Source organism: Anabas testudineus, chromosome 6 (assembly GCF_900324465.2).
Source record: "Anabas testudineus chromosome 6, fAnaTes1.2, whole genome shotgun sequence".
Lineage (NCBI taxonomy): Eukaryota > Metazoa > Chordata > Actinopteri > Anabantiformes > Anabantidae > Anabas > Anabas testudineus.
The window spans coordinates 12,170,936-12,183,094 of NC_046615.1; the positions used below are offsets into that span (position 1 = coordinate 12,170,936).

Below are 12,159 nucleotides of genomic sequence, written 5' to 3' on the forward strand. Positions count from 1 at the left end.
TAATGAAAATCCATGAAACGTTATCAGTCATGTAGTATTCTGATGTGTTCAAGTGCAATTCTCTACATAAGTGCACAAAAATGTTGAGAACACACATTGCACATAAAAAATATGACACCTCAACCAAACTTGTAGTGACTGTTTATTATACAGTTTAATTACCATCTTGACAAACATAAGCATCAACAGAAATGTCATTTATCAATGACTCCTTACTCGTGTACACATAACCCCCTCTGTGGCCTTACATACACATTGAGTCACAGAGGTGCATGTTAACAGTCTACAGAGGTTCTACTCTCCTTCCTGTGAACATAGCATTAATATGTTGGCAATGATGGCCATTACTCACTTGTGTAAGAAATGTGAATACAGGAAGGACACACGCTGTAGACTCTGGATGCACCTATGGACTAGGGCTGTATTTATTTACAGGTGTATGGGGGAATGGGAATATTGTAACATGTCAAATGACATTGGTTTGGCTAACAACTCTATGAGATATATATATATATAATGGAGGGTTTGGTGCGGGTCCAGTGGTTTTTCTGCAAGGGAATATGGTTCTTCTGATCATGGTGAGTAGAGGAAAAAAAAAATCTGTCTACATGAGAGATTCTCAGCAAATACACATTCAGTTTTTTTTCCTGTTTAATTGACCTTATATAGTTTCCAATCACACTGCAGTCCAACACAAAGCAGCAACACCGATCACACTAATAAGCCAGAACATTCCACAGCAGCTCGTACACAATGAGCCACCGCATTACGCACACACATATCAAGTAGACAAATATGTTCTCAACTCAAATGAAGAGAAAACAAGTCAGGTTCAAGTTCTGGGGTCTTGAACACACTAACATTCAAACCAACAAAGACGAAAAAGCTTAATTTCCAAACTAAGAAAACATGGTGCTATATTCAGGGTTTTATATTCTAGCAATGTGACAGCTGGGGACTAAATAGAACCAGCAAGCCCCATTTCCAAAATATGACATGTCATCGTAGAGGATGAGGTGGATTAAATGTGTGCAGTTCTCAGCAGACTTTCAGGGCTGCAATCAAATCTGCTCTTATGATAGCACGGCACTTTGACAGCAGTGACACACCGAAATTTCAAACGAGTGGTGTCAGATTTGTCTATTGTGTCTTGATCCTAGATCTACATGTGCAAGATCTTCGGCAAGAAGCAGCATGCGCTTGTGTGAGAGACTAAACTACACCTTATACAAGATAGTCAACAATATTTGCATTTTATACACTAGACTGGAGTTTCCCACAGTGAAAGGTAAAAGCCTAGAATGAAACAGGAAGGTCCAAGTCTAGCTCAGTCTGTGATCCCTTTGAGAATGAAACCACTTTCTTGCTGGAGATTTTGATGAGCACTGTCCATAGACACAAAAAGGTCATCGCACATCCAGCATTAACTGACTTACGGGCACCATGGAACTGGGGAAGGTGGATATAATTGTATGTATCTCTTTTTTTTTTTTTATGGGATCACGAAAGTAGAGAAATGTGCATGTGTGTGCGTCAAGTCTTTAATGGTATTAGCAATGAGACCCAAGGGATGTTAATGTTTTATGCTTGTGTATGCATGTCTTTATGTTAGAGTCTATTGGTGTGCACACTGCACCCCTGGGCCATGATGGCCCCCTTCTTCATCAGAACTATCATTGTAGGCCTCTCTCCTGGCTCCACCTCCTGACCCTTGACTCCTGTCAAAATCTGTCAGGTCAACTTCTTCTGCATCAGCTGTGATAACTGGATTCTCAGCACGAGCAGGCAGCAAGCACTCGAGGTCCTAGAAGAAATTCACTGATTTATAATTATGCACCATCACTGAGGTTAAAGCAGGATTTTAAGTATTTTAACTCACATTCAGTTTTTCAGGGCTAATCCAGTTGTTTTCAGGAAACTGGACGTCAAACTTGATGTAAAGGTCTCCCTTCTCAAATGGGTTTCTGTATTGAGGCATTCCCTCTCCCTTCACCATTCGAATACAGCCTGCCCCACACACAGAGACATCAACAAAAAGGTTTAAAGGCATGCAGGCCTCTAGCTCCTTTAGGCACAGACCTTGACAGAAGCTATCAGGAGTACAGACTGTACATGTCTTTTTGAATACTGAAATTTGTTTTAAAAACATTTACCATAAACAATGGGTATCTATAAATAATAAGATGACTTGTTAGCTGCAAAAATTGAAGGCTGAGAAAGTAAACGGAGTAACGACTGTGCCATGTCTCCCTGTGCAAACCAGGTTAAAGTTAATCAGGTATTCAGCAGTAAATACAGTGGCAAGAAAAAATATCTGACCCTTTGGAATTTTGCAGTTTTCTGCATTAATTTGTCATAAAATGTGATCTGATCTTTATCTAAGTCAACCATTACCAAATATGATGTGCCTAAAATAGTAAGAAAATTCAACCATCAACCATAAAAACCTCATAGTGCCAGTTTACCTGAAGTCTTAACGGAAATAGTTTGTAGGTGTGGACTAGAGCTACTTTGACTGACAAAAACCACTAACTTTTTAAGTTTGCTCCACACAAGAATAATGTGCTTATGTGAGCCATACCTCAAGAATTGTTGATTTACATAAAGCTGAAAAGGGTTACAAAGTGATGTCAAAGACTTCAGAAGTCACCAGTCTACAGTTAGACAAATAATCTACAAACGGAGACACTTTGAGACTGTGGCTGCACTACCAAAAAATGAGCGACCGTTAAAAATTACGCTAAGAGCACAATAAACACTCATCAATGAGGTAAAGAAACAACCCCGAATGACAGCCAAAGATTCGAAGGCATCATTGGAACTGGCTAACATTTTTGTTTATTTTGTCTACAGTACGTAAAACATTGAACTAGCAGGGTGTCTATGGCAGGACACAACGAAGGAAGCTGCTGCTTACTGAAAAGAACATTGCTGCACGCCTGATCTGAAAGATCAGATCATGTTTTATGACAAATTAATGCAGAAAACCATGAAATTCCAAAAGGTTCACATACTTTTTCTTGCTACTGTATAGAGGCAATAGTCTTCTTGACATCAAGACATTTCAAAAAAGGGAAAAATCAGTAAATGTAGTAGAGAGACATATTTACCTGGCTCAATAACTTTCCCAGGTGGGTATTTGACAAGCAACTGACGACCATCCAGGTGTGTGATAGTAATCTGAAACCCACAAAGAGCCTCAACCAGGCCAATACGTTGGACCATGTGAAGGTCACTGCCCTCCCGGCGGAATTCCTGAATTAGATAGAACATCACGAGTAATCACAAGTTTGTTGCTTACATTCATATAGAGTGTATCATCCTGTAGTAGTGAATGTTCATGTAAAATGCAATAGCGAATGCAGAATCCGTTCTTACAAAAGTTATTATATTATTAACCATAATAATAATAATAATAATAATAATAATAATAATAATAATAATCTTACCCATCATTATTAGAAGTTATTTAACTATTTGTGTTTCAAAGTAGGGCATGCAGGTGATTTACCTCATGTTCTTTCTCTTGCAGCACCAGAACTATGTCTCCTGGTTCGATGCCTGGTGCTTGGTCAGCTTCCCCAGAGAATGTGATCTTCTGCCCATGTTTCATGCCTTTGTCCACATGGACCTCCAGAAGCTTAGTCTCCTTGCACACCTTATGACCCTCACACTTTTTGCAGCGGTCCTTCTCATTTATCACTTCACCTAAAGACACATTACAGAGATTTAAGAAAAAGGGCTGGTTTGTTTGTGATCTGTGATTTTTCAGTATGTGGGTGTTTATGGACGTATTACCCTCTCCATTGCAGTCTGTACAGACTGACTGCATCTGTTGGACCATTCCAGGGGCCAGCTGTCTAATCATGATTCTCATACCTCGTCCTCTGCATGCCACACACTTCTGTACAGCTCCTGTCTTACCACCCTGACTACATGGCAAATAGTAAAGAGTCAGAATTATTATCAGAGCTTTTTATTTTTGTACAATGGGATTAATATAATTACAAGCCATCATCAGTCTGGGCTTAAAAACTGCATGCCACGCTGCTGTTTTCACTTGTTAAACAATCAAAGCTGACTCACCCATTGCAGGCACTACACAGCACATTCTTGCTGAGCTGCAGTTTGGTTGTTTTGCCATTGTAAAGGTCTTCAAGAGAAACTCTGTGACAAAAAAAGTTATGAAATGTGTCAGTTAATTGTTCTATATGAACCAATATTTTTATTTTTTGATTAAAGTAAAATACTTACTTCAGAGGATGTACCATATCTTCTCCTCTCCTCCTGCCTCCATTGCGTCCTCTGCCTTGTCCCCCCATGAATCCAAACAGCCCCCCACCAAAAATGTGAGAGAAGATGTCATCCATGCCAGGCCCTCCACCTCCTCCTTCCCGTAGACCCTGTTCTCCATAGCGATCATAAAGCTCCTTCTTTTCTGGGTTTGTCAGTACTTCATAAGCAAAACTTATCTCTTTAAACTGAAAAGAAAAAAAATAAAAATCAGAAAGCTCAGAACATAAAACAATGTTCAGTACAGCATTTGCTTTTGATGAGCCCCACTTATAAATGAAAAAGAAACATAAAAAGACAATGTAGTCTCCTGTATCATATTTTATCATCATCATCATCAGAGAAATCCAGTCACAGAGCAGTACAAGTCAAAAACTGATGTTTTCTCTGAGGAAATTCACTTGTTAATCCTCAAAGAATTAGACTGTGTGATTACAAATACAATGGTGACATCAGTCCTCTGTCCCATTTGTTGCGCCATTCAGCTGTTGCTGCCATAAATATTACATACTTTGGTGCATCATACCTTGTCTCCAGCATCAGGGTTCTTGTCAGGATGATACTCTTTGGCTAATTTGCGGTAGGCCTGTAATAATCAAAAAATAAATATGAACAATAGCCCATGAGCTCAGCTGTCAAATGTGGTAAATAGCTCTGCTAGCAAATCATAACCCTATTAACTGCTCTCAATAGCCCAGGGCTTGACTTCTGGGCCTGCTGTCAAAAACACCGGGACACAGGCAAGACCATCACTGCATCTGACATCTCTGACATCTCAGTCACTTATGTGTGACAAAGGCATCAACACAACTTCATCCGAAAGTCCACATTGTTCAAGGTTTTCTGCCATGATTTTCTAGTCGATTGTAAGTTCACTAACATTAGTTTAGACGTCGTTAAAAAAGGTTTAGAACACAAAACACAAAAAATGAGTCGCTACTATCACTGTTGCTGAATTTTAGTGTTAAAAACAACTGTGATAACATGAATATACTCCATCTTACTATCTGAATTCCTGTTTGGCAAGTGACGCAGTGGTGTCGATTCCAAACAATTCTGAACTAAATAATGTTACCTGGTGTCTGAATGGAGTTTGGAGTAGCTAACTTAGTGCACAGTTGCTAACTGTTACACGGCGGATAACACCGTTAGCGTTAGCTAGTTAACGTTTAACATTAACCCTTAAACGTTAAATACTGAAAGATTGCATAGCAAGCTTTCCTAACGTTACACCAAAGCCGTGAGCTCACATACGAATTTATTCTCAAGCCGTCAACCAGCGTTAGATGAACTGTGATAACATGAATGTACTCCAATGTTGAGCTATATTAGCTAATGGGTTCGATACTGCCGGTTCGGTGGTGACTATTTGCTGGAATGTATCGTGTAGTAACGTTAGCTGGCTTACTCGTGGTCGGCGGGATATTTTTGCTTTTGGGATTGCAAACTCCATCGTTCGGAATTAACCTATTCAGAATTTCTGCTAAAACGTGTTAATAGTTCATGAACACAACATGTGGCGTTAATATTTTTCAAACACGCCGTGCCGCGAACGAATTGTTATCTCGCTTAGCTAGCTTACCGGCTAGGCTAACAACCTCGTAAAAAGAAGCGGCGCATCTTAAGCTAGCGTTCAGTAAACTAGCTCGCGTTAGCTTGTTTCTAGGCCACATTTCACCGGTGACCTCTCTTCCTCTTTTTATTTTAATTCCTACTCGGACAAATTCCCTTTTGACTTCAGAAGTCCCATACCTTTTTAAGTTCGTTTTCAGAGGCAGATGGCGAAACTCCGAGGATGTCATATAGCTTGGTATCTGCAACGTTCGCCATGATGCTAACCGGCTACCACAGAAAGACCTTCTGTTAGACTCAGCTGAGAGAGGAGTCGGCAGGGACTGTCCGCGGGTTGCCAGATACTACGACACACATAAACATCTACTCGGAAACAGTTGCCAAAAACAGAACAAACGTGACCAAAAATAAATAAAATAGTTACAGCACGTATACATTCACGCAAAAAAAATCCTTATAATGATTTTAGTAAGCGGGTTGTTTTTTAAATTAAACAGTGCGTTCTGCAGTGACAGTATAATTCCTACACACTTTTCATACTGCTTACAAAAAGTACAAATGAACGTCTAAACCTCCTAGTAAAAAAATCAACAAATAGTAATAATATACATTTTGAATATAGAGGAACAGATATTGCTAAATGAATAATATGGGGTATATTGTGGGAGAGAGTCAGGGACCGTTCTAAAAATAATTTTCTGGGCTAGACTTGGTGTAAAATTTGTCTCTGGGCCGCATTTACTTTAAACATTTGCCTTATTTTTTCATATATCTGGTCATTTGAATGGCCAAGGAAATACATAAGGATATAGCAGCAATGAAAAGTAACTGGGATTTTGAGTATTTGCATTTAATGTGACTAAATAGTGATAGCCTCATATTTCAATTTATTTTCACACAAAGGTCATTCTGCATAATGTGATCTTTTACTTTTAATACTTTAAGAGCAATTTGTTGCCAGTACTCTTCTTTGGTTTACGAAGGGATTATTATTGCTGCATTTTTCAACAGTTGTTCGCCTGATGGTTATTTATGTGCAGCTGTAACGGGTGTAGAACTGACACAAATGATGGTCACGCTGATTGCTGTTTTCCTTTCCTTTATTTGCTCTGTAGAAAACAATAACACACATTGTTTTCTGACTTGTCCTGCACATCTGACCCCCTCAGCGATGCCTAGCGGCAGTGTGAGGGAAAGGGGGTCTTTCTCTCATAACATGCAATTACAACATACATTACAGAGGCTCTACAAAATAGTCAGAGCTCTATACCTTGCTGCAATATATACTTTACATAGTATATTAATAATCAAGAGCAGCTGATTACAAGAAAACTTTTTTTTTCTCTTTACATTTTACGAACCACAATAACAAATATTAACAATTCTCTTTACAATTACATGTAAACCATGAAAATACACTCTAAACTAAACCATTGCATGTGGTTGGATGACGGGATATAAATAACAGACATGAAAACTAAATGGAAAGAAACATACCTGTAGAAAACAATAACACACATTGTTTTCTGACTTGTCCTGCACATCTGACCCCTATATGTACAAAAATAAAGTTTTCAATGAGAATTCAATGAAAACGCTACACAGCTACTTTAACAAACCACATGGCGGCCTCCTGTTAAGCTAGTGGCGCTAAAGAGTAAAACAAAAACGGCTATAAAACTTATACTAGCGGTCAAAACTAAACGAAAATGGCTCAATATCATTGTAACATTAAAAGCAAAAGTTATACAGTTGAAACAACATAAATAACAACTTATGCTATATAAAAATTAGCATAATAGCGCCACCCGCGTTTCTACACACCACCTACCCTCAGCGATGCCTAGCGGCAGTGTGAGGGGAGGGGGAGGGGGACGAGACACGGAGACTCCAGAGGTACGGAAACTCAGGAGGAACATAAAAGGCGATGTGCAGCAATACAGATTCCCAAAAGGGACAAACAAAGTGCAAATAAAACCTGCTCAATAAGATAAAATTCACAAATAACAAATAAAATTTTCATAATAATAAATAAAATTCACAACATAATTAAAAATAATAATTCTAAAATAAAGTGACTTTTCTAATCTGTTACACCCGCCTCCACTGAATTTTATCAACCTTGAGCACCTACTACACAGTACATCCAGAAAAACAACAATCTCACAATCACAGTCCAAGGGTCATCAAACAAAACAAAACCCAACATCTCAGGTATCCCATAAGGATGAAGTGGCAAGAGGGCAGCGCTCATCCCTCAAGCCAGCTACTGGTAACAGGGTGCCTTGTACACCCCACAAGACCCTATCATACAGTGTAGTATAAGCCCGTGACAAATATACAAAACATGCAACAATGCACCATCACAAAATGTTCATAAAGCTATAGGGCAACGCCCTTCCAGGATCAGAAATTATCAAGGAGAGCCTGAAACACAGACTTGCAAACACCTTTAACACTAAACTTATCCTGAACAACGTCCTGTCTGGACATGGTCTGTATCAGACGATTAACAGGTTTGACCAGGCGGCCAAATCTTGATCTAACCTGTGCGTGCGTGCAAGAAGGGTGACCGTGCATGTGTGTGGTCTGATCAACAATGTGTAAGTCGTGCGTTGTGTCGTCTGTTTGTGTCATGTTGTCAAGCACAGGGTTCGACTGTTTTACATCAGCAACCATGTCAGTCACTGACTCAGAGTCACATGTCACAGATTGACCAGTCAAAAGTCCATCAGCTGGGACGGGGGATTCCTGGGGATCAGAGGAAACGCTGGTCCTGTCAGTAACATCCACCGTAGATAGACCTGGCACAGACAATTGTGTAACCCACTCAAACGTTCTCCTGTCAGCATCCACGGGATGACTTGAGTGGCCTACGCCATCTCCAAAGTGCACAGATGAGTTGATGTCACTCTCAGCATCAGGGCCATCACCACCCTCACTATCTACATTCCCTCTCTCAGGCTGGGTTCCCACAACCTCTCCGACATAGTCTGAGACCGGTGAACTTGCAACAGATGTGGATGAAGGCAGATTAGACATGTCAGAGGAATTCCCTAAAGGGAGGAAGTTGACCAGCATGAGCAGATTCCTGTGTACCACCTTCTCTCGACCAGAGACCGTGTCACATATGCGATATGTGTGCGTTACAGGATTCATGTCCATCACTGTGTAGACGGTTGATTCCCACTTGTCAGCAAGTTTCTTCTTGCCCCTTTCTGTCCGATTGGCTATGAGCACCCTGTCCCCGATTTGGATGTCAGATCCTTTCAACTTCCTGTTGTAGAGCTGGGTGTGTCTTGTTTGCTCTTTCACTGCATGTTCCTGGGCAATCACCATAGCCTCCTTCAGGTCAGTGGTGAGAGAATCCACATAGTTATCATAGCTCATCACAGTGGAATCATGAAGGACAGTGCGGAAAAGAATGTCAACAGGGAGACGAGGGGTTCGGCCAAACATGAGGTAAAAAGGGGGGTAGCCAGTTGTCTCATGGGCTGTACAGTTGTACATGAAGGTCAGAGTCTGCAGCCGTCGTGGCCAATCTGCTTTTGCCTCAGGGGGCAATGCTCGGATCATACCGCCCAGGGTCCGATTAAATCGTTCCACACTTCCGTTCCCCATAGGGTGATAGGGGGTAGTATGTGATTTCCTGACACCAGAAACTTTAAGGAGCTCACTTATCAGCTGACTCTCAAAGTTGGCACCTTGGTCACTGTGAACCCTCTCAGGGAATCCGAAAACACAGAAATATCGGTCCCAGAGAACTTTTGCCACCTGCTTAGCCGTCTGATCTTTACAGGGGAAAGCCTGAGCCATCTTAGTAAAATGATCTGTAATCACTAAGACATCAACGGACTTGTTCCTGCGATCTTCAGCCGACCAAAAGTCAATGCAGACCAATTCCAATGGCCTAGTTGTTGTTATAGCTTCCAGAGGGGCTCTCCCTTCAGGCTCAGCTGTTTTACTGACAACACACCGTTGACAATGGCGGACGTAATCCCTCACATCTCTTTCAATGTTTGGCCAAAAGAATCTCTGTCTTGTTAAGTTGAGTGTCCTAAACTGAGCTTGATGTCCAGCCTCATCATGGACACCTTTGAGGACCTCATCCTTGAGGGAGTCAGGAACAACATATTGGGAACGTTTGGCCTTGGTCTTTGGGTCTTTTGAGACTCTGTACAGCACGCCATTACTCACGGCAAGCTTATCCCAATGCTTCAAGAATCTTGTGACAGAAGCAGACTCTTTCGCTCGCTCTCTTCTAGAGGGTCTCCGCCGTCTCTCAACATAAAACAGGATACGGGAAAGAGTCTTGTCCTCTAACTGCTTGTCACGAAGGTCTCTTTCAGTGTACGCAGTCAGGGTGTTCAGTTGTGGTGGAAGCAACTGCGGCAGGTGCTGTAACGTCTGCACTGCCCTGGCCCTTGGACCTGCATCCCATCCAATATGTGACTGCAACAGGGCAGACACATCCTTGTCTTCTATGAACTGAACGCACTGGTGAAGTGGTTCGCATGGAGACAGTGCTTCACTACCTACTGAAATGGGTTTGGCATGACTGGTTGACCGGAAGGCATCTTGGACAGAGTTACTGGACATGCCCTTGATTTCAGCCAGCAGGCTTGCATAGGGCTCAGCAAGCAGTCTGTGACCAATACACTCCTTGACAAAAGGCACACGGCTCAAGGCATCAGCCACTGTGTTCTGGTGACCTGGGACATATCTGATGTCAAAGTCATAGCAAGCCAACTTGGCTACCCATCGTTGCTCACAACAGTCCAACTTTGGTTTTGTCAGAATATGAGTTAACGGATTGTTGTCAGTCCAAACTGTGAATTTATGACCTTTGAGCCAGTGACTAAACTTGTCACAGACCGACCATTTCAAAGCCAGAAACTCCAAACGGTGGGCTGGGTAGTTCTTTTGGGACTGAGTCAATGACTTACTGGCAAACGCAATGGGTCTAGCTCGCGCTTCACCTTCCTGAATCTGAGACAGCACGGCCCCTATGCCATCCAAAGAAGCATCAGTTGACAGCATAAAAGGACGACTGAAGTCAGGGTGGGCAAGGACCACAGTGCGGATCAGTGAAGCCTTAAGTGTTTCAAAGGCCTGCTCTTGTTGTGGTGTCCAGTCAGCTGCACACAGCTTCCGTCCAGACATTTTGTTTTTAAGACATGTCCTCTTCCTCTTTCCACCTTTCAACATCTCAAAGAGCGGCTTAGCAATGGCAGAGTATCCTGGTACAAAATGCTGATAGTAGTTTACCATGCCCAGAAAAGATCTTATACGCTTCTGTGATGGAGTCACACCATCAGCTTCCATAAGGTCAGCACATGTCATGTTTGCGATGTTCTCAACCTTAGCAGGGTCCGTCGAGACACCATTCTCATCAATTACGTGGCCGAGAAACTTCACAGACCTCCTGAGGAAGAAGCACTTTTTGGGTGCTAACTTGAGATTATGGCCACGCAACCTGTCAAACACCATCTGCAAGCGCAGCAAGGCTGTCTCTTCATCTGGAGCAAACACCAGCAGATCATCAAGATAGCAAAGCAAGCTAAGGTAGTTCTGGTCACCAAAAATGCTGGTCATCATCCGCATAAAACTGCCTGGGCTGTTGCACAGACCCTGAGGGAGACGGTTATATTCATACAGGCCCATAGGTGTTGTGAAGGCAGAGTACTTCCGATCTTCCTCGTGAAGTGGCATGTTGTAAAACCCCGATGTTAAGTCCATCGTGCTGAAAAGACTGTTTCCTCCCAATGCTGCTAGACAGTCCGCCTGGTGTGGGAGAGGATGAGCATCTTTCAAGGTTCTCTTGTTCAACCAACGAAAGTCTGTGCAAATACGGAGATCACCGTTTTTCTTCCACACAAGAACAAGTGGTGACGCGTACTCACTGGTTGATTTCCTGATTATCTCTTTGTCCTCCATTTCACTCAGCACTTGGCGCAGCTTCTGATACTGTCCAGGGGGCACGCGTCTGTAGGGGAGCCTGAAAGGTCGGTTGTCTGAGAGGTGGATGCGATGCACAAAACCTTTCGCCTCACCACAGTCGAGATGGTGGCGTGAAAAGATGTCCTCATACTGTAAAACCAGATCAGCCAACTTCTTCTTACAGTCCTCTGAAACCTCACACGACTCAATGTCGACGGTACTGAGCCCGGCCGATCTGAGTTTGCCTGCAGCAGAATGTACGTCACTAGACATCGTCACTGACTGTGAACAGCTGACCAGAAAATGATCTGGCTGAGCAACCTCGTCCATGTCCTCAATGGCTATGCAGGAGTA

At 42.2% G+C, this 12,159-nt stretch overlaps 1 protein-coding gene across 1 annotated transcript; it reads right to left on the minus strand.

Moving 5' to 3' along the window:
* Positions 1-124: 124 nt before the first annotated feature.
* dnaja2b (DnaJ heat shock protein family (Hsp40) member A2b) lies at positions 125-6,271 on the minus strand. The gene is made up of 9 exons (XM_026365205.2): positions 6,046-6,271; positions 4,820-4,879; positions 4,255-4,481; positions 4,087-4,167; positions 3,799-3,932; positions 3,512-3,708; positions 3,111-3,255; positions 1,880-2,007; positions 125-1,804 (listed from the first exon to the last, which is right to left on the minus strand). Exons 1-9 carry the CDS (start codon positions 6,121-6,123, stop codon positions 1,616-1,618), a joined length of 1,239 nt encoding a protein of 412 aa, XP_026220990.1. The 5' UTR covers positions 6,124-6,271; the 3' UTR covers positions 125-1,615.
* Positions 6,272-12,159: the final 5,888 nt, after the last annotated feature.